This window comes from Myotis nattereri, assembly GCF_964212035.1.
Source record: "Myotis nattereri genome assembly, chromosome: 2".
NCBI lineage: Eukaryota > Metazoa > Chordata > Mammalia > Chiroptera > Vespertilionidae > Myotis > Myotis nattereri.
Window position 1 is genome coordinate 1,326,421 of NC_138076.1, and position 23,423 is coordinate 1,349,843.

At 53.2% G+C, this 23,423-nt stretch overlaps 1 protein-coding gene across 1 annotated transcript in view; it reads left to right on the plus strand.

The window, feature by feature from the left end:
- Window positions 1–23,423, plus strand: part of CSMD1 (CUB and Sushi multiple domains 1) — a gene marked incomplete at its 5' end in the record, with an annotated part of 654,679 nt that overhangs the window by 254,012 nt on the left and 377,244 nt on the right. The window contains one exon of the mRNA XM_081082235.1: window positions 2,095–2,302. Coding sequence (XP_080938361.1) covers window positions 2,095–2,302 — 208 coding nt within the window. The remainder of the gene's footprint in view (window positions 1–2,094; window positions 2,303–23,423) is intronic.

The window sequence follows — 23,423 nt, forward strand, 5'->3', positions numbered from 1 at the left end:
TTCGTGCATTGGGCCTCTAGTTTGTCTTATAAAAGAGTTACATATATCAAATCCACTTTCCACCCAAATAGGATTAGAGGTATATTAAATAAAATCAACCACAATGGATCTGTTATAGCTATACTGATGTTTAGGTTTTTCTAAAGAGTTAAAAATAGTTTAGTTTAGAAAATTTAATAGTTGTTTCCTAATTAACTTCATTTATCTGGGCTTATTCTTTATGGGAAAATTGTATAATGTCTGTCAAAAATAAAACCGTTTCCAAAGACAGCTGCAGTAACTCTCATCCCTTTAATTAAGTTATTGAACATAAACAGATTATTTAGGGGAAAAATGCCATGTAGGTCTCTCTCTGTTCTAATACATTTACATAAGCCAAATACCTCATAGGAAATTATTAACCTTGACGCAGAGAAAGCGAAGTGCTGGCATGTTAATCTGGCTCGAGGCCTCCTGTCCCGAGGGCTCTGGGTAACCCCCAGAGGGAGCCGGGAAAGCACTGCCCAGTGACCGGCGTCGGAGTCTGAGGTGCTCAGCCGGACCCTGTGCTGGGGAGGACGGCCGGATGCGGGTCCGAGGCATCGCTGGTCAGCACGCTGTGGGGGCAGTTTTGGCCGTTGGTGGGCAGAGGCGGGGATGCTGCGGAACTTCCTACGCTGCACGGGCAGCCCCCCTCACCGAGAATTAGGCCCCACAGGGCAGAGGACAAAGGTGAGAAGCCAGGATCTCAGAGTCATCTGTTAATGATCCTCCGTTAACGTAGGGGGCATGCAGGAGGCAGCCAAGGGATGCTCTCTCATCATGGATGTTTCTGCCGCTCTCCCTCTCCCTTCCTCTCTGAAATCAATAAAAGCATGAAAAACATCCCTGTCCTGTTCCGCTCAATGGGTAGAGTGTGGGCCTGCGGACCGAAGGGTCCCGGGTTCGATTCTGGTCCAGGACACGTACCTCGGTTGCAGGCTCCTCCCTGGCCCAGGCCCTGGTCGGAGGCTCATGCAGGAGGCAGCCCATGGATGTTTCTCTCACATTGATGTTTCTATCTTTCCCTCTCTTTTCCACTCTCTCTGAAAATCAAGGGGAAAATGTCCTCGGGTGAGGATTAAAACACAAACAAAAACACGAAAAACAAAAGAGGAAACGGCTCCCTCCTTACCCCTCCTTTTACACAGGAGGTCTCTGCAGGGGTGAGTAGATTCCCACAGTCCCTGTCCATTAAAACCCGGCCTTGGCCTGCTCACTCCTGGCAGGGATGGGGCAGTGAGATCTGCGAGGATTTCCCAGGTCCTGGGTGTCTCCATGGTCACATGGTCCCTGCTGTTGGCGCTGTAATGAACTGCGGGCAGAGGCGTGGAGGCGGGTCTCTCGGGTCCTCGGAGCCTTTAGATCAGGAGTGGGGAACCTGTTTCCTGCTCCCTCTGTCCTTCCTTCCCTACCTCCCTTCCTTCTTCCCTCCCTCCCCTCCTCCCTCCCTCCCACCACTTAGCACCATATCATTTACATCTTATATGTGTTTCATCTTTATTGACGTTTTACTTGGCATTTCCCCAAAATATTCCCATTTTTACGTTCCATGCAGCTGTTTCCTCCTTGGAAACTTTGGATGAGTCCGTGTGTCTGTGTGGTGCCATCTTATGGTATTAGCTTATCTGAACTTCAAAACCGAATGCACCTTCCAAACTCCCGGGGGAAGAGGGGTGGCGCCCTCCCCTAGGAGCACGGCCTCTGAAAGCCGGCATCGCAGTGCGAAGGGACAGCGGCCACGAGCACTCAGGCCTGAATGTGGCCGCTCATCTCCTTCCTCCAGGGCTCGAGAACGTCTTGGAAACCGCTGTCCACCTGCCTGTGACTGTGGATGGTGACAGCGATGCAGCCCGGGTCTCAGCCTATGGCACCCTTTCCTAGGGGGGCCGTTCCTTAGCAACAAGATGTGACCCTAACCCTGTCCCTTCCCATAGAACGGCAGGCGCAAACCAGCAGAGACCCTCAGAGGGCGTCTCTGGTGAGGAAATACCGTCACTGATCCCGGTGACATTGTCGATGCCCTTGTGCCCGAGACGATCCTGAACAGCATCTTCCCTTTCCTCTGTCCTCCAGCCGAGGGAGCCTGCGGGGGGACCCTGCGGGGCACCAGCAGCAGCATCTCCAGCCCCCACTTCCCGTCCGAGTACGAGAACAACGCCGACTGCACGTGGACCGTCCTGGCCGAGCCCGGGGACACCATCGCGCTGGTCTTCACCGACTTCCAGCTGGAGGAGGGCTACGACTTCCTGGAGATCAGCGGGACGGAGGCGCCGTCCGTGTGGTGAGTGCGGGAGGGTGTGTCCCATTGCCACACCGGGCTTCCGCGGTGCCATGCTGGAGGCCATTGGAGGTTGGAGGAGGCCATTGGAGGTGGTTGGAGGTCATTGGAGGTTGGAAGTCATGGAGGTGGTTGGAGGTCGCTGGAGGTCATTGGCAGTCATTGGAGGTTGCTGGAGGTGGTTGGAGGTCTCTGGAGGCCATGGGAGGGAACGTGCGTCCTTTCTCTGCCTTGCTCTGTGGGCTACTAAAACGTCGTCTATATCACAGCTGAATCCAAAGTCGGTCAGATGTTGTTAGGCTGTGGCCATGCCCTGTCCCTGGCCCGCTGGCTGCAGGTGCACGATTGCAGGATGCACACTGGTCTCCTCCCTGGAGATGCTGCACGAGGTCATGTGACCACTGTGGGGGTCACGGGAAAACCGTGTACACGGCTCCAACACGGTACGGAGTCGGGCCCTGGTGGCCTGGCGTGGAGCCACTGCGTCTGGTCAGTGGCGCGGGACTGAGGGTCATGGTGTTGGTGCAAGAACAGGGTAGCTGCGTCTCAGTGCGGTTGGAAAGCGAGAACTTAGAGAACAGACGCTGCAAGGCTTCCAGTGCGTCTTGGCTTATGTCATCTGTAGGGTGAACTGCTTCCTTGGGTTTAATTACTTAATTTCTGAGCTTTGTAACAGTGGCACCAGAAATCGAGCTCAGATGTTGAAGTCAGAGCTGACGTGGATACATGTACATTCAAATTCAGGCAGAACACACAGGGGAGGTGGCGGAGCGGGCATTGTGTGCGCTGGTGGGAGAGGACGTGAAATGCGTGGTGCGGATATTTCTCTGCATTTCAGTTGGCATTGCAACGCCAAGACTCGAGGACAAAGGCGTCAAACCTAAAGCACGTCATCACTGGGGCCGCCCGTTTTAAACCAATTCCTGAATTTTACTTCCTTTCCTGAGACTCATGGCTCCAAGCAGAGGGCTCCCGTTCACGGGCACATCATTTCCCCGCGTTGGTTTTGCTGCGCGTATGTTCAGTGTCACTCCAGGGAAGAGAAGGTGACCACGGCCTCTGTCGCCTTTGCTCCACAGAGTCTGTATCTTGAGAAACAGTTGAGATGGAGCCAGTTGGCCCATCTGTCGATTTAATGGTACAGTTTTCACTTAAACCCTCAGAGCGTGTTGATATTATCGGGGCTCTCACTCAGCCTCACATCACAGTCCGTGGATTCTGAGCTGAGTACTGAAAGTCTGAGATAATCCTCCACGTTCTGCCGCGAACAAACCTTGTGGCCTTGGTCAAACCACGCGACTGTCCACTCAGCAAAGGGCGTCCTGCGTGCCCTTGTAAACGAGCCCATCACCGCCTGCTGGGCCGGTCCCTGCCGGTCACGGGAGAGTCCGCGGTGCCACATCCTCTCGGGGGAACATCGCAGGGTTCTGGTTCAGAACATCATTGCGATGCACAGCGTGGGGTGCCTGGGCCTCAGGAACGATGCGGTTAGTGGGGAAAAGGCCTTAGTGACGAGGAAACCTCAGGATGGCGGGCACTGGGGGACCCCCTTGCGGGTCACGTGTCAGGCGGGGAGAGAGGGAACGGGCTGAGCATCCATCCGTGATCAGGAAAGTGCTCTGACAAGCGTGGTTCATGAGGGAGAGGCTGCATGCCCACACCGAAGTCTCCAGGAAAGAGGGGTGGGAGGCAGGTGCCCATCCAGCGGGACACAAGCTGCGAAGGGCACGCGGCCCTGCCCGCACCTGGCGTTCCTCTGAGAAGCAGGCGCCCTCCTCCAGGCGCTGGGAGGGAGTGGGAGGGGGAGGGTGTTTTCCGCATGGTCCTGCTCCTCTCTCCTGCCCTCCCTGCGGGTTCTCTGCTGCCTGTGTTGCTCAGGGTACCTCCCCCAACACGGCCCGAGGGCGTGAATAGCAGACCCGGGAAGTGTGTGTGGCAGGGTCATGTGTGGGCGCAAGCTGGGTTCTGGCTGAAATGTCCCGTGGGGCTCACGACAGAGGTGGGGCCCATAGCATCGTTGTCATGGGGAGAATATGGCCCAGCAGCCGGGACCGGCCCCTTGGCTCCTTGGCTCTGGGTCAGGCTCACCTCTCTGCAGTCTGCCCAGGGCCCTGCCAGCCCCCGAGGCTGGTGATCTGGGAGCAAATTGGAAACACGGGCGGTTGCTGGGCAAGTTCTGGACCCTGTGTGCCTCCTGGTCTGATGGGCGGGTCCGCCTGTGGGCTCCCTCCGCATGTGTTCTCTCCACAGCCATCAGCAGAGAGTTTTGTGTTCATATGTATATTCTTTATTTTTGATATATTTTTATTGCTTTCAGAGAGGAAGGGAGAGGGGGAGAGAGAGAAGCATCAGTGATGAGAGAGAATCATGGATCAGCTGCCTCCTGCACGCCCCACACTAGGGATCGAGCCCACGACCTGGGCATGGGCCCTGACTGGGAATTGAACCATGACCTCCAGGTTCATAGGTCAATGCTCAACCACTGAGTCACACTGGCCGGGCCCGACATATATTCTTACATTGGTCTGGCACCGAAGCCTGGTGGGTAGTACCCCTGAGGAAGCTGAGAGCGCAGAGGGCTCTGACTCCCCTCTCCTCCCGTCCCTGGCAGGACAGCCCTGGGTGAGGGGCACGCCGTCAGGAAGTCCCCTCTGCTGGGTCTAGGACTCCTGCTGCATCCTACAGCCTTGCTCACGTGACCCCACAGGGGAGGCGCCAACCCACAGGGAATTTAGCACACGCTGCGTCATGGGCGGTTGGGGAAGGCAGAGAGCCCTCTGGGTGACGTGGGGGCTGGAAGGCGTGGCTGTAGGGCCTCTTGTTCACGGAGCTCTCGTCTTTCGGTGACTGCAGTGGAGGCCATAGGAGGAGTTTTCCCTAAATAGCTTGAAACGTGCGAGCACATTTACCTCTGAAACGGAATCCCTTGAGGTGCCCTTTTCAGACAGACACGCATGCACGACGTGGCTTCTCCCTAAAAGAGTGTCTGGACGTGATCCTAGCGTGACGGTCTCCGACAGGTCCCAGGGCCCACACGGTGTGTGTCCCCCAAGTGCCCAGCCCTGAGCGGCACGAGCACCCGGGTGGCAGCGTGGGAGGCTGTGCCCGACTCCACACAAGGTCATGCACTGTCACCGCTGGGGGATGCTGGTGGCCGCCCGTGGCCTGGGCGTGCCCACACACACATAATTCCCAATAATCTATTTTTAAAAAGACAGGACCTACAAGCAAGGGCACTGGAGAAGAAGCTACTTGGAAAACTATTAAGACCAATAATAGGATTAGCCCTATTTTCATTTAATTTGGAGTGAAATTACCAACTCAGCTATGTTTTAGGGGAGGGTTGCCATGGCGACGGCGGAGGGGTCTAAGTGTGGCGGATGATGTCATCGCCGAGCTGGCTGCACTGTCAATGTGAGGCTCCTGTTTCCCCGTGGACTGTAGGTCATCGCAGGAGGAGGCGTCCCGCCCAATCCTAACTGTGCACAGGCCCACAGGCCGGCTCTCCATCCCCACCCTGCCCCAGCCCCTTCTCTGCCACTCGGCCCAGCCGTTATGGGGTTTCTTACAAGTAAAACCTGGTGGGCGGGGAGGCCAGGTGGGCGGGGAGGCCAGCTGAGCACCCTATCTCCCCAGAGTGACTGGGTGGTGGCCATCTGACTCCTGACTGGTAAATACGCAGAAGAAAGCAATGGCTTGAGGCAGAGTTGAGCTGCTGTGGTGTCTACACTAAGATGTGGTGGGAAAGGCTCAGGTCCGTGTGCGGTTGGGACAGGAAAGAGCAGGGGCACTGGGATCTCCCCAGCGTGCCCTCGTGTAATGGCGGCTCCTCCCTGCTCCCTCCTGTGGCAGGGAACGTGTGGGTGGAGAAGGAGAGGACACAGGACAACAGCACCTTTAGCACCCGTCAGTGTCTCAGACCCTCCGATGACTGAGCTTTGAGCCCCGAGAATAAAGCCCAAGGTGAGCCCGGCGGCGTGGCGTGGCTCCGTGGTTGAGCATCGTCCCAGGAACCAGGAGGTCAGGCTCGATCCCCTGCAGGGCACACGCCCAGGTTGCAGGTGTGATCCCCAGGAGGGGGCGTGCAGGGGGCAGCGATGGCTGTTTCTCTCTCACGCACCCTCCAGCCCCGAGAGGCGAGAGGAGGGACGGGATGAGCGATGAGCAGCACAGCGTTGCAGTGACTCCCACAGGTCCAGGAGCATCTGCGTGGTGTCAGGCTGGTCATAGCTGTGCACTGGGGAGAAAACTGTTTCAGCTCTTTCAGGGAACACTGGGCTAGGGAGATACTAGTAAACAGGCCCTAGACAGTGTGGCCAGTGGACAGGGCATCGGCCCATGGACTGAAGGGGCCAGGTTTGGTTCCGGTCAAGGGCAGGAACCTGGGGTGCAGGCTTGATCCCTGGCCTCCGTCGCGGTACATGTGGAAGGCAACCAGTCGATGTGTCTCTTTCACATCCATGTTTCTCTCGCTCCCCGTCCCCTCCACTTTCTCCAAAATTAACGGTAAAATATCCTCGGGAGAGGATTAACAACAAAAACAACAACAAATATAATATATATATATATATATATATATATATATATAGAGAGAGAGAGAGAGAGAGAGAGAGAGAGAGAGAGAGGATCAACAGTTTTTTGCCATTGATTTCTCAGGGCTTTTAACATCATCCTGGTCAGTAGGACTCAGGATCAGGTGTCGATGTGCGAGCCATCGATGCTGTGTGACCAGGGAGCACTTCTGGTTGGTGGGACTCAGGTCACCGGGGTGTGGGCGCGGCTGTTCTTGCTCAGACGGCACAGACCCTGGCCCAGCCCTCGCCTGGCGCCGTTCACACTCCACATCTCACTCTGAGCCGACAGTGACTGAGCCAACCTGCGCCTCGCCCACGCCCCAGTGCCCTCTCTCCCGGGCCATCTCTCGCTCGGGCCAGCAAAGCCCAGCGACCTCACAGGCCAGCAGAGGCCGATGCCCGAGACGGCGTTTCCGTCTGTAGCTGGGGAATGTGGCTGGTTAGTCGAATCCTCAGAGTTTTTGTGTCCTGACCATCAAATGAGGTTAATGATACTTACCTTGCTGGGCGACGATTAAAATATAGGCCAGAAACCTGCCCCGGTTCCGGCCAGAGAGGCCCCGTGAACCGCGCCCATTAGCCCAGATCCACTGCGGTGAAAAGGACGGATCAGGGACAGAGGCCAAAGATGCCCTCGGAGTGGGGACAGGCGGACGTCCCCCGCGAGGTCACCAAAGGCTGCCTCATGGAAAGCAGGGTGCGAGAGGCCCCGAGGCTGGGAAGGGTCTGGGTGGCACATGCAGGGTGTTCTCAGCCGGGGGTGCACCCCACAGGTACAGACGCGAGGACGCGCAGGCCCTGCAGCCACAGCGTCACCACGGTCACCCCAGCGACGGAGCAGCAGGGAAGCAGTGTCTGACCGGAAGCCGGACTTTCTCGCGATGAAACAAACGCCCATTGGGTCCCCTCTCTGGGCGTCAGGAACCAGGCGCTTTGGGAACGTGCGGCTGACATTAGCTGAGTGTAATAATATAGACCCTGAGCCCTGGGCCAAGGATGGGCAGTGGGTTCCAATCCAACTCTGGCTGTAACTCTTCCCTCTTTGAGTGAGGAATCAAACCACGGTCCCATGCGTGCATCTGTTCTGGATGCATCTGTTCTGGACGCACCTGGACGGACACTCGCCCCGTGACCATCTGTGAGCCGTGACCCCATGTGCCCACATTATCTGAGGCCATGTCCGTGATGGAACATGTGCTGACGGGCCTGTATCTGTCACCACCTACACCCGAGGGCACCACAGCTTGGACACGGGACACGCTGGGCTGGAAGACCACCACCAGTCCAGGCCGGGTCCCTCCTCGGCCGCCGGCCGCCGGTCAGATTGTGGGCGCCGGGATTGTGTGGAGCTTCCCTGGGGGCGCCGGCCCGGCGTCTGAGTGAGGCCTCCACCGGCTGCGCGTTGAGTCCAGGCGCGGGCCCTGCTTGGCGAGCGCGTGTGCGGTTTCTGACAGGATCCGCCAGGGCTGCTCTGAGCTGCGGCTGACTGTCCCCGAGGTGATTAGAAGGCCCCCGAGGGAGAGACCTAACGCGGTCCCCAGGGCCGTGATCATGAACTTGTAATGAAGACTCCCTCCGCGGGGCCCTGCTGAGTCACAACACGGCTGGAGTCTGAGAAGCAGAGGCTGACGAGGGAGGCGCTGGAGGAAAGAGAGTGAGAGAGGAGTGAAATAAACGGGGCTGCCCACAGCCTTGGGGGGAGGGGGGGTAGGCCTCGGGCAGCGTCCTGCTCCCAGCTCTGCAAGGATCTCTGTTATCTGCCTTCACCAATGCTCAGTACATGCGCAGGGCAAGGTCTGATGATAACGGGGGTCATTTTAAATGCAGGGGGAGCAGAGGATGTTTGCAACCATTTATATATTTTAAATATATTTTATTGACTTCAGAGAGGAAGGGAGAGGGAGAGAGGGAAAACATCAATGATGGTCACGATGCCTAACCACTGAGCCAGGCGGTTTGCAACCATTTAGATTTCTGGACATTCATTCCACGATCCAGAGCCTGCAGACCTGTCTGACCTGGCTCCACTGGCTACAGAGCTGCGTCTGCTTGGGGGTGACCCCCTCCCCGTCCCTTTGCCTGAGAAGTCTGCCTTCTCAGGAGGTTGTGAGGGGTGGGCTAGCTCTGCCCTTGGGTCTGGCCGTGGTAATACTGAGAGTCACTGCCAGCGGGACCCTCCCCCGCCCCCTTTCCTCTGTCTGCCTCTCCCCCTTTTCCCTCATCAGCTTCTCCATTCCCCAGCATCCCCCAGGGGTGCCTGGATGTCCCCCCACCACCTGATCTTCTGGTGCATCCCCTGATTGTGTTCTGGGACGGGCCTCTCTGGGCAGCCTCTGGCCCCGCAGGACTTAATACAGCTTTTTGTAAAGTAGTGCTTCTTAATGACACGGAAACTTCTAAATGGACAGAGCAGATCTAAATGCTATACAAGGAACTTGGGGTGAATCTGCACCCTGCTCCTCATGGCGCACCTCGTAACGGCGACAACAGCAGGTGAGATCTGTGCATTGACGCCAGGAGTCGGCCTGTGGTGCGTGCTTGGCACCCATGAGCTCCTTTACCTCCACCATCGGCCCTCAATGTCTGTGCAGTTTCCACCCCGTTTGGCAGGTGAGAAGGCTAAGGCTCAGAAAGATGCACAAATCGCTCCACATCAGACCTTCCAAATGCAGAGCCAGGACGTACACCTGAGCCTGTGATGTCAGCAGATTGAGGTTGGCCTCATCTAACCCCAGTCATTGCAGCCTCCCCTCCTCACGTGGGTACACTGGGCACGGGGCTTCCCCATGAACTTGGGGCACAGCTCGTCCCTGCCCCTCAGACAGACTGACCCAGCCCTCGGCCTCTCCCTGTGGCCCCTGGCCATGCGGACGCCTCCCTGCGTCTCCTCGATTGCCTATCACATCTCCTTGCGGCAGCCTGCTACCACCCGCCTAGCTCCTCCGAACTGCGTCCAGAATAAACGCCAACAGATGGCCGTCCGCCCCCAGGAAAGGGGCGCCCTACATTCTGACCTCAAACCCAGGCTGCATCGTATTGCACTGTGTGTGAGCGGAGCTGCAGGTGGGAGGAGGGACGGCGCGTGCTCAGGGGGAAGGAGAACATCTGACCTGCTGGGCCCTCCCCTGGGCGCACCCTCACCTGGGCGCACCCACAGGGGACCCGGCCCTGCCTTTCTTTTCCGCGGCTTCTAACCTTCGTGTAGCGCAGCTTTCCAGGAGGCGGGAGAAGCGGGCACCTGTGGCCGCAGCCCAGTGCATGTCATGGCCCAAACCCTCTGGGCTCCCTGTTCCCGCCCCAGTTCCCTTCATTAAAGCTGATGGGGCAGCCGGTGTGGCTCAGTGTTTGAGTGAGGACCCATGAACCAGGAGGTCACGGTTTCATTCCAGGTCAGGGCACCTGCCCCTATTGTGGGCTACATTCCCAGTGTGGGGCGTGCAGGAGGCAGCCGATCCATGATTCTCTCTCATCACTGATGTTTCTCTCTCTCTCCCTCTCCCTTCTCTGAAAACAATACAAATAAATTTTAAAAAATAACAGCTGATGGGAAGGTCTGGCGGGCAGACGAGGCCTCAGTCATTAGCGGGAGCTTCCGGAAAGGGGAGCTGTGTCACCTTTAAAGCATTAGCATGTAAGAGGCGTGTGTGGTACCCCGGGCACACACCTCTCATGCCAGCCCCCGTGTTCAATTAGTGGTCATTACAGCCCAGCTGGCGGGAGGCATGTGGCCGATGCGGGTGACGCTCTTCATTCAAATGATGCCCCACAAACAGGCGGCGTCCGTCCATTAGCCCGGGAGGAGGGCGCCGCCTGCTGAGGCCCTTTGCCAGGTCAGCCGTGTTCAGGCTGCGTGGCCAGGGCAGGGACATCCTTAGGGCCGCAGAGGCCTCCTGGGCTCTCGCAATCACGCCTTCAGGGTAGGTAGGTTCCGCATCCGGAGGAAAGAATATGGTTGAATAAATCTGTGAATTATGAATATTTTATAAACGAGGTGAAATTATGTGTGCTTCGGGAAAGGAACAGATGGGAGGAGGGAGAGCAGTGTGTGAGCGGCTGGTTCCTGGGGGTGTGAGTTTCTGGGCCTGAAGCGCCCCGTTCAGTGTTGCCAGGTGCGTGGGGTCAGGCCCCTGGGGCGGGGGCAGGCTGTCCCTCCGATCTGATGGTCACACTGCCGACGCGACACTGTTTCTCCGTTAGACGGGACCTCTCCTTGCAGGCAGCCTGGCTTTGCTTTCTCATCCCCAGGGACGCTCTCGGGAACCTGTTATTGAGGGTGGAGCGGGCGGGGGTAAAATGCAAACTTACAGCCACCAGGTGAGTCTTGCTCAGGGCGGGTGTTGGAGGGGAAGCTGTAATGTAAGGACAGGAGGCGGGTGTGCATGGAGCCTCTACGCCTCCTGTGGGAGAAGGGACCCACGTGGCTAAACGGCCTCTTGTTTATTAGATTTGCTCGTGGCCTGTTTCCAGTTACTCCCAGTGACCTGGCTGAGTAGCGCAGGCCGCATACCATCATAAAACAGAAGCAAGCCGGGAGCAGCAGATTCATTCACTTAAGTGGACAGGAATGAGATCGCAGAGGCCAGAATGAATATTTAATTTTTAATTTCCAGGAATCTATGGCAAAAAGAGGGAGCTGGCCATTCACCACAGGCTCGTCAGCAGAAGGGAGGCGTTCCAACCCCTCTCGGGAGTGGCAGAGGTTTTCCCTGTTATATTGGAAAATAAAATTTAACCTGGACTTTATGCCTGGCCCCAGAAAATTGAAAATATTTGCTGTTCTGAACAAAAGGATATGAAAGTCAACAGTAACGTACCCATGAGGCTCCCTTAGTATGATTCTCAGTCGAACTCATGCTGTCTCAGGCCCTTTAGAGAAATCTCTCTCTCTCTCTCTCTCTCTCTCTCTCTCTCTCTCTCTCTCTCTCTCTGTCTCTCTCCCTCCTTTGTACATTTTCCTTCAGCAAGATTTATTTATAAAATATACCTTTATTGATTTCAGAGAGGAAGGGAGAGGGGGAGAGAGAGGAGGAGAGATAGAAGCATCCATGATGAGAGAGAATCATGGATCGGCGGCCTCCTGCACGCCCGCACGGGGAATGTAGCCCACAACCCTGGCCTGTGCCCTGCCTGGGGATTGCACTGTGACCTCCTGCTTCGCAGATTGATGCTCAGCCTCTGAGCCTCATGCCAGCTGGGTGATCTGCTTATGTTTGTACCTTCTGCTCTAGGTTGTGCTGGGGAGGCAGGGTATTAAGGAAGGGAGGAAAGCTTTTCCCTCGGGGATCCCGTAGTCTAGTTGGATCGTCTTGTAGGAATTCCTAGAGCCTACTAATTAGAATATGATCAGTATATGCACCTATGGTTCAGTCATGGGTGGTGAGTCTGGGTGATGTGCACTGCACTGGACAACTCCCGTTATGATTATCTTGTTATTCATGAGTAACGGGCACTGTGAGCACCGTCGTTCTGATATTGCAGACTCCGTATTGAAGGGCCCGGACTCATTCCAGCCGCGGCAGGAACCCCTCAGACAGGCGTGAAGCTCAGCTCTCAGCGGGTGTGGCCCTGGCATCCATGTCACTGTCGGCTCCTTTGAGAAACCCGTCTCTTGATGAAGATGATCATCTCTTTCAATACTTGGCAAACGAATCGTGCTTTTGTGCGTCCCTTTCCGTGGAAGGTTGATGTATATTCAGGGACCTCGTGGGGCCACTCTCCACCGTGCAGTGAGCTTTGTGTTTGGGGAAAAATCAGCATAGAGTGCACAGAGTGGGTCATCACGGCCAACCTGGCAACGCGTACAGTTTGTCTGTTTATGGCATAAATACCTGGGAAGGAAACCCAATACGAGGCAGCTGTTCTCTCCTAATAACATTTGGCTTTGACATAAATCTCATCTCTAAACGCAAAAATAGTTTTAGGCAACAGTGTAGCACCGGGAAGGTTTCTCCTCTTGTTCGAGGAGCAGGGCTTGGCAGCCAGAGGAACCCCCGTTCACGTGCAGGCGAGGCCCCTCGTGCAGCTGACATCAGCTCCACCTCCTTCTCTGGCGGGGAGATGGTCTACTGAGACCACGTTCATTCATTCATCCATCTCATCTTAATGTGCACCTGCCCGTCGACCACATTCATTCATTCATCTCACCTTAAGGTGCACCTGCTTGTCTAGGCTGTGGGCAAAGTCTTTGCCTTCGTGGAATTTTCAATCTAAAAACGTTGTCATCACCCACAAATAGCACCGCTCATGGGGACAATTGCACGGGTCCCTGTGGAGACCAAAGGCGTCGATGACAGGAAGTCTTGGACAGAAGATGCTTGGCCGTGGCAAAGCCCGGCGTGTCTGACCAGGCATCAGGGTGTCGTCAGGGTCCAGGGTCGCGGTGTAACTGCTCTCCTGCAGCTCCCGCTGTGTCACTTGCTCCTGATGATAAGATGGGAAGGATCCCGCAGAGCTGGGATCAGCTGTATCCATGAATATTTATTAACCACCATGGGCTGGTCACCTGCCTACGCCCTGGAAACAGATGCATGATCCACGAAAGGGGAGCACCTTGCCCCAGTGTGGGTTTCACGCTAATGATAGTAAGCAGCTTAGACAAAGACCTAGTGCCTTCGCCTGCGCTGGGATGGGCACCTTTCTGGTGTAGGAACGGAGTGCTGACAGCCCTGCAGGTAAGCTCAGTGGGTTGGAGCATCATCTCATGCCAGGGAAGGGCGTCAGTTCGATTCCCAGTCAGGGCACATGCCCGGGTCAGGTCTCCAGCTCCATCCCCAGTAGGGGGTGTGCAGGAGGCAGCCAATCCATATTCTGTTCTCAAATGGATATTTCTCTCCCCCTCCCTTCCTCTCTCTAAAAAAAAATCAATGAACATATTTTAAAAAACACACAGAAGTACTGACTATGTGAGGAAAATGTATGAGTTTACTCTGTCAGGTAAGAGTAACGTAAAAAGATAAATTTTATTAATTTTTTTAAAACTCATTAAATATTCACAAAACCAGTACATCAGTGATTGAAAAATAAACACCCGTCATTTCTTATTGAAAATCTTGAGCTGTGCCGCTTGCTGTGGAGTTTCCACTCCAGAGTTAATGAGTTTTCTCTATTAGGTTCTGACCAGAGGCAGGCAAACACGTCTCCCATGAGGTGTAGATTTCTATCAGTTCATATTAAATACACCCCCGCTTCATTCTCATCGTATGTTTAACGGAATGACTGGTAAACATGCCGCCGATACCTTGTGTGAGCCTGGCATTCGCCCCTGTGCCAGCTGATAGAAACAGGATATTGCTTTGTTGGTTAAGGAACGGAGGGCAACGATAGCTGGGAGTGATGTATGAATAATGCATTTCTGCGTGAAGAGTAGACAAGCACCTTTGGAGAGCAGGTTGGAAGAGGACCTATTTGAGAGCTCGCCACAGTGCCCGTCCTCTCTGTCGTTTGCACATCATGAAGTCGGGGCCAACCCTGGCCTTAAGTCCATCCGTGCGGGACGCTCCCTCGGTGAGCGCTGTCCACCTGCTTGAAGGCTCGGCGTTCCCTGCACAGGAGCCCTGCCCCCAGGTCACGGGACTGTGCAGCCCCGTCCTGATGAAGGCTGGACCCTCCCCGGGCGGGGACCCCAGGCCCGCAGCCACCTGCGGGGGAGGGTCTCCATCCTGCTTCAGGCCACGGCAGTCATTCCTCTGTGACTTATTAGTGCATTGGATAGTTGGGTTTATTTGTATCCTCATCTGAGGATATGTTTATTGATTTTTTTTAGAGCGAAAGGAAGGGAGAGGGAGAGAGGGAGGGGGAGAGTGTATCTGGTCCCAGAGCTGCGTGGGCCCAGGCGACCTCCTAGGTGAGCGGCACGGTAGGGACAGCACGGGGAGCACCAGTGGCCTTTGTGTCCGTCACTCAGTCGGACGTTGGCTAACAGCGTCTCCTGGGTGACAGGTGGGGAGAGGGCTTCAGTACGGCAGGTTTTTAGATGACATGGACCTCGCATCTAATCTGACAGCTTTGCAGAAATCCTCCCATCACTGAGCACTTCACGTAAAAGCCCCCTTTCTCCTGGGTGGTTAGGCTTCTGCGTCAGTAATTACAGTCATAATACCTATGATTCTCTTGCGGCAGCGGCAGCTGGTCATTTTAGTGTCAAATCACCATTTGACGTGTCAGTAATGCCCACCAGTGCATCGGACCAAAACCAGTGCAGACGTTCCCACGAGCATGGAGCGGACGTGTTCCCAGAGAGTCTTAAAAAAACCCATTACGTTTAGAATCCAGTCTGGGTAGTAAGCGGCGGTCACTTCCACCCAACATGGTGACCTCCACCCAACAGGGTCACCTCCACCCAGCACGGTCACCTCCATCCAGCATGCTCACCTCCAACACCCTCACCTCCAACACCCTCACCTCCAACACCCTCACCTCCAACACCCTCACCTCCACACGCTCACCTTCAACACCCTCACCTCCAACACCCTCACCTCCAACACCCTCACCTCCAACATGCTCACCTCCAACACCCTCACCTCCAACACCCTCACCTCCAACATGCTCACCTCCAACACGCTCACCTCCAACACGCTCACCTCCAACACCCTCACCTCCAACACGCTCACCTCCAACACCCTCACCTCCAACACCCTCACCTCCAACACCCTCACCTCCAACACGCTCACCTCCAACACGCTCACCTCCAACACCCTCACCTCCAACACGCTCACCTCCAACACCCTCACCTCCAACACCCTCACCTCCAACACCCTCACCTCCAACACGCTCACCTCCAACACGCTCACCTCCAACACACTCACCTCCAACACCCTCACCTCCAACACGCTCACCTCCAACACCCTCACCTCCAACAGGCTTACCTTGGGCAGCTTTTTATTTTTTTAAATTTTTACATTAAGTTTTGATAAAGAAGAATGGTAGTTCTCAGGCAGGCACTGAAATTTTTGAAGCAATATTTTAAAAAAGCAAATTTCTTGTGATATGAATTGCATGAATCTTACTTGAACGAAAAGACTTTGTGTGATTAAATACAGTCAATGGCCAAATACTAGCACAGTGGGTCAGGACCTTTCTGTTTCTTTCTCCTTGTAATTACAAATCCCCCGCCCTTCTCCCCCTTTGCGTAGGTGAGGCTGTGAAAATGCTGCATGCCCTTTAGATCCTACATCTTATGCAGGAGCCACGACGTGACTCACACTAACCGAGCAGTGACTTCCGTGAGTCAGTTCACCCTGAAGGTGTCAGCTGAGATAGTAAAACACTATTCTGTGTTCGTTGTCGGGACAGACATCTGCCTTAGCCAATATTCTGAGAATAGTTCCCTCTATAAGTACTAACATTTCTTATGACCTAAAACAAGGCCTTAGCAGTATGTGGACTTACTATGTTTTTCTAGGTGAGATGCATTTAACTCAAAAGATGTTTTGAAAAAAAACAAAACAAAACAAAAACAGCTGCCCAGCCAGCATGGCTCAGAGGTTGAGCATCGACCTATGAACCAGGAGGTCACGGTTCCATTCTGGGTCAGGGCACATGCCTGGTTTATGGGCTTGATCCCCAGTGCGGGGTGTGCAGGAGGCAGCCCATCCATGCTTCTCTCTCATCATTGATGTTTCTCTAGCTCTCCCTCTCCCTTCCTCTCTGAAATCAATAAAATAAATATTTAACAACAGCAGCAAACATTCCATAGGCTAATGGCTGAGACCACAAGCTGAGGGTGGAGCAGGAGACTCCCGCCTCCGTCTGTGTGACACTGAGCATGTCCCCCAGGGTCCGGGAGCCATGTCTCTCGTCCAGAAACTCCCCATCCTCCCTGCACCCGGCGGGCAAGGTGAGTCACAGAGGGGTTTTCTGGGAAGGCCCTCTTCAAGAACAGGGAGTTCTTCCATGACCCGTGCTCCCACCTAGAAGGATGCAGGATTCGAGCCTAAACAGAAGGCCTTCTGGGAGCAGGGACTGCCTCTCGTGTAACACAGAGGCCTTCCTGTTCCTCCTCAGCCTCACCTTTTACCCACCGTCCCATGTCCCGCTGGAGTTTAATTCTTCATCGACGAAGGGCAGGAGCCCGGCTTGCGCACAAGTTCAGGTCTGAGTGGAAAAGGCCCGGCCTCTCACTCAGTGTACGGAAGGAAACGAGGAGCCCGAGGAGCGGAGGAAAGAGGGGAGATCATCAGATCCGATTAGGACGATAGCGGGAGGGAAAAGCTCAAAGCAATTCAGAGACGCAAGTCAGAAGATGAAGGGAAACATGAAAGGTTTAAATGACAGGGAAATGCAAATAGCCCGATTCTTTTATGTCCCCCGAGAAACCACAGCCTTCCTCCCCTGCCACGGCTTCCTCATGTCCCACTTTGATTCCTGGGTTGTACAGCTCAAAGCCGCCTTTGGGAGCCTGTCACCAATTCAGGAGGTGACGCTGCAGCGTCAGACTCAGCCTCAGATCTTTGTGTTTGTTTGTTATAGTTGTTAATCCTGATCCTGGGAGATTGTCCATTGATTTTTAGAGAGAGTAGAAGGGAGGGGGAGAGACACAGAGAGAGGAGTGTTGATGTGAGCGAGACACGTTGATTGGTGCCTCCTGTACTTGCCCTGATCCTACAACCCAGGTGCATGCCCTTGACTGGAATTGAACCCGGGACCCTTCAGTCTGTGGGCCCACATTCTAACCACTGAGTAAAATGGTGGCCAGAGCTATTCTAAGCTCTTTAGAAGTGGATGGAGGACTTGGCTTTCTGGGTCATTCTCTATCATACCACCGACCTTTTAATTCAGTTCACTGGCATTTAATTCGAATAAAAAATGTGATACATCAAATATGCTGTATGCATGATGAGATAACTCAAATTAGCATCTGTATAGACTTGATTCGATGGATGAAATATTTTTGAGATTCATTCTCAGTCCTTCCAGTCGGACTGTGTGTGGGCATGTGTGTGGGCACGCGTGTGTGTGTGTGTGTGTGTGTGTGAATGTCCGTAGCCTGCCAGCGTTGTCTGCTGTGGCTGCAGATACCAAGCAGCACACGCCTGGCCCTGCCCTCAGGGACCGTATAGACTAACTGAAAAAGGCATGATGTGAGCAGTCCAGGCCCAAACCAGGGGCCAGCGTTCACAGAGGAGCGACCGCTATCGCAGGAGCCTGACAATAACAACACGCGTTCCTTCCCCCAGGGCCTGGCTTTTCTGTTTCTCCTGGAATACGGGCGATGGAATAGAAAAGAAGCAACATGTCAGCATTGTTTCAGAGGCCCTGCGTGTGTGTTCATGATGGGAGAGTGCATGGCGGAGGGAGTGCACCTCTGCTCCCCCTCCTCTCATTAGTTAAGCTCCCTGTGTCCATGCTGACTACCTGCGGAGGGAAGCCCTGTAGCCGGTAACCGCGATGACCTGAGCGGAGGGCAGAGGGGCTCTGCAGCCAATGGTCCTGCCCTGGCCCGTCTCATCACACTTCCTCAGGCCTCCCTGGCTCGCATGCTAGAATGGTTTTCTTACTGGCATCTCCGTGTTGGGTATCAAATTGAACCTATTCTCGTTTTATTAGCATTTTATTTCCCATCAATCATGATTTTCATAGCTCTTATTTCTTATAAAATGATAACAGTTAACTCGAAGCCTGGCATTGAACACTGTCTTTCCATGACCTGTTCCTTCAGGCTCTGTCATTCAGCCAATGTGCCAACTTTTAAGACTTAGGTATGTGTGTGTGTTTAGAGCATTTTAGATCCACCTCAAATTTGAGAGGAAGACAGATTTCCCAAATACCACCTCCTTCTCCCGTTGCATGTCCTCCCCGATTACCAACACCACCACCAGCTGGTGGGTCCACCACAGCCCGTGAACCTGCCTGATACAGCATTACCACCAGAGTCCACAGTGCACATCAGGGCCACTCTGTGCTGTAGGTCCTGTGAGCTTGGACAGATGCGTGATGACGTGTGTCCATCATCCCAGCGTCACACGCAGTCGGTTCTTGCTCTAAAAACCCTGTGTTACTGCCGCTCATCACCCCCTAGCCCCTAGCAGCCACTGACGGTTTTCCTGCCCTCGTGGTTTTGCCTTCCCCAGGATGGCATGGAGTTGGAATCCCTCGGCGTGTACCTCTCAGGTGACTTCTGGCACTTAAGGTTCTTCCCTGTCTGTTCACTTCTCAAGAGCTCGTTTTGCTTCAGTGCTGAGCAGTGTCTCCTTGTCCTGATGGGCCACAGCCTGTGTATCTGTCACCTTCTGAGCGGCGGCATCGTTGATAAAACTGCTATCAGCATCCGTGTGCAGGTTTGTGCGTGGACATCGGTGCTCGGGTCCCTTGCGGAAGCAGCAGGGAGCACGGTTTCTGGATCATGACGAGAGCATGTTTAATTTTCTAAGAGATTGCCCAGCTGCCTTTCAAAGCATGACTCCTGCTGGTGGGAATCTCATGCGGTCCTACTGTGCGCTCCCACCAGCGATGGAGAGATTCCTGCTGCTTCGCGGCCTCCAGAGCTTCGGTGTCGTATGCGCGCTGGCTTCCGGCCATTCTCATAGGTGTGTAGCAAACGGAAATTTTAAAAATTTTGTGTTGTTTTGTCAGATCCTCTAATCAAACAGCAAATGTTACCAGCGATATCCTACCTGATCTTGCAGGGCAACTTTAAAACCAGGTGTTGGGACTCGCCCCTGATGTAGATCATCTCACTTAGTTTTTACAGCCATATTAGGTCGAAATCACCCTCACTTCATGTGTGAGGACAACAGGGACAGCCTGCGGCGACTCGATATAGATTGTGTGTCGAAAAAAGTGCAGCGACGCAAACGTAAAAGGTGACTTTAATTTATTAAAATGTGAATAATGCATAATCGCACTTGTCGCAAAGGTGGAAATTCCACTGGTGAGCAACCACGTTTGACTCAACCTGTGATCTTTACATTTTCAACAAGTAATTGTTGAGCATGTTAGTCTTTCGTGAAAGACCCGGGATTTCAAAAATTTTATTTCTTTAATAGTTTAGATCAGTTTTTATTTAAATAATAACACAGGGAACGTCTCACCTTTATTGGATATATTTAAACCTTTTTTGGAAACTACTGTTGACGCTTGAGCGATGCAGGAGTCAGGGCACCAACACCCACGCAGCGGAAAATCCATGTGTAACTTGGGACTCTGTCCAAATGCTCAGTGTCCCTCAGACCCTCAGGGGTGGGTCATCCCTGCACACAGCAGACCTCCTGGTCGGCGGACTCCCAGCCACGGGTGGAAAATGGTGCCGGTCTTTATTCCACAAATCCCCGTGGGAGACCCGGCGTGTTCACACCGTGTGGTGTGGTTCAAGTGTCACCTGTAACCCAGACATTACGTTTGGGTTTGAAAGGAGAAGGAACTGAACCTGGAAGCATCCCTCAGTGCCCCTGGTTCTGGGTGCTTCTCATTGCTTTCTCTCCTTTCTTTCTTTCCTTTTCTTCTTCTTCTTTTTTAAATGGTAAACGATTGTTTTATTAAGCTGCTTAGGTCACTGGTTAAGTATATTTGAAACTTATTTTCTGTCTACCCCAAAAATGTTTTTATTGAATTTATTGGGGTGACATCATAATAATAAAAGCCGTGATGCTGTAATGACCGATCAGCAGGGACCTGAGGCTGCGTGGCTCTGGGCCGCCCTGGTGCCGGGCAGGGGGACCTGAGGCCGCACCCCCTGCCTGGAAGGGCTTGAGGGGGGACCGAGGCTGCACCCCCTGCCTGGAAGGGCTTGACGAGGGTCGGACCGGATGGGTCTGGGTCTCTCCCAATGGGGGTGGGACCGGCCGGGTCTCGGTCTGGCGCGATTTTGAGGTGCATGCGGGTGGGCAGGGACTTGACTCTGGGTCCCAGGGTGTGCCCCAGACTCTGACAGGAGGGAGATTTTCATATACATTTTACTAATTTTCTTTCATCTCTGACACTTCTATTATAGAGAAAGGGCAAATAGCAATATCAAAATATTTCCTCTAATTAATTCCCTTTTAATGTGCGCGGATTTCATGCACTGGGCCACTAGTTGGTTAATAAGATTAAACAGGTTCCAGGTGTACAATTCCACATGCATCATCTCTATATTGTGCTGTGTGTTCACCACCCACGTCAAGTCTCCCTCCATCACCATCTCTACCCCCTTCCCCCGGTAACCACCACGCTGTTGTCTGTGCTTATGAGATGGCTTTTTTCTCTCTTAATCCCTTTGCCTTTTTCACCCAGAGCCACGCCCCCTGCCCTCTGACAGCTGTCAGTCGGATTCCTGTCTCTCTCTGAGTCATTTCTCCCCTGGAGTCTGTGGGAAACTGAGTTCATGCCAACCAGCATTTGCTTCTCTTTCCACTGAGAACAGGCCTGAGTCGGACCCAGGACCTGCTCTGTTACATTCTGGAATGAAAGCCAATGCCTGTGCGTGTCCCTGTGTGAGCAGTCAGCTTGGTCCCGGGAAGCTGACCGCTCCGTTTGTATGAAATGTTCCCAGAGCCCCAGGTTGCCGGGGGAATGTGAGGGTGTGAGCGCTAAGTCTCAAAGGGGGACGATTAGCCCAAAGCGTAATTTAGGAAATTACTCCGAATTACACAGGCTTTTAAAAAATGGCTGTGATGTTTATTTGTTAAGATGAAAATTAGTTGTCACCCTGTTCTGAGAATTTTACGCCCAGCTTCTCCTCAGAAGGCAGGCTCTTCTGAGACTGTGGACAATGAAGTGATTGAAGCAAGCGTCTCCTGCTGGGCCATTAATGAGAAATAATTTATGCAAAGCAGGAAGGTTCACTGTACATTGTGGCAATGTTCAAGTCACTCTGACTAAATAGCTTTTAAATTCAAGAATTCTCTCTTCTATGAGAAAGATGATTAAGGTTCCAGGGAGTGAGAAACTTTTCCAGGAGTGAGTTAACACATCCCCGCACCTTCAGGTCTTAAACTGAGATTGTAAGATTCAGTTTGGATTTGTTTAAAAACGGAGTTTTATGCAGCGTTTACTTCCAAATATTAAGTTTCAGTCTGACTTAGGGTAGAAACTGTGTGATATGCATGTGATGTTTGTTTTCTCATCAGAATTATTGCATTTTGTCTAGGAAGACATATTTAGCGTCAATAGTCTCAACTACAATGACATACCCTGTCTTTTATTATGTTTAAACCTCAGGTTAGTCTTTTTTGTGATCTCAGTATATTGTAATGTATTTAAATTAATTTATGGCGAATTTTATATTTTGAAAATATAAAGTGTCTCACTTAAAATGTTTCCAGCGCACCACTTTAAGTTAAGAGACGCCCGGGTCCCGGCGGGCGAGCAGCCCTGCGAGGTCCTGCCCAGTGTATGAGGATGCGTGGAGAGGGGGACATCCAAGGATCCTGATGTGTCACCAAGCCAACACCCAGCACCCTCCCCAGCATTTAGCTGGCTCAGCTGGATGGAAGCCATTTATTTGTTCATTTGCTCATTTGTTCATCCCTTAGGACTGTTAAGCCAACAAAAGGAAATTAAAACAAGCACAATCTTTGGGGTTCTGTGCCTGCAGTCTGAAGGCTTTGCTGAGCAGCAGTCCCCTGGCCACACAGGGACATGGTCAGTGGCACCAGCCCAAATCAGCCTTCTCTTATTTTTTACACGTTTATTTTTTATTGACTATGTTGACATATAACAACGTGTAAACGTAAGGTGTACAGCGTGTTCCTTGGGTACACTGATGTGCCATTGTAAGATTGCCGTCGTAGCAATGCTCATCGGGTGACATAGCTGTAAGAGCGTTGTTGTCTGTTCACCTGCGTGCACTGGGTCTCCATGCGTATTTCCTACTTATAATAAGTTCATGCCCTTAAACACTGTCCATGTGGCCCCTTCCCCCTTCCCTGGTAACCGCCATGACACCCCCTGTTCTGTATAAATGTGAGTTTTTGATTCCACATGTGAGTGACAGCATGGAGCATTTGTCTGTCTGACTTACATCACTGGCACCGTGTGTCCAGGTTCATCGTGTGGTCGCTGGGAGCAGGTGCCTTCACTCTCGTGGCTGGACAGTCCTCTAATGTGTGTGTATGGACCACGTCTTCTTCCCACTCATCCGGGCACTTCGGTTGTTCCGCATTTTGACTCTCACGGATAATGCTGCAGTAAGGGTAGGAGGGTGGGCCTCTCCGAAACCTGCTTTTATTTCCTTTGAGCATATGCCCAGCTTTGGATGGTGGGTTGTATGGGAGGTCTGTTTTCAATTGTGGAGGGAATTCTGTATTGTTTTAAAGTGATTGAACCAGTTGCCAGAGGGAGGGGGGATGAGGGAAGAAGGGGTCCTAATATGAGGTCACAGGAGAAGATTTGACTTTGGGTGGTGGGCACATGGTCCTATATACAGATTTTGTAAATTAGTAATCCACACATGAAACCTATATGTTCATGTTGACTGTCACCCCAATAAAATTTTAAAAAAAAGAAAATACAAAAAATAAAAAATAATAAAAATAAAGTGATTGGACCAATTTCCATCCCCATCAACTGGGCATGAGGGTCCCTTTCCCCACGTGCTCCCTGCACCTCTGGCCTCTCGTGTTGTTGTCGGCCAT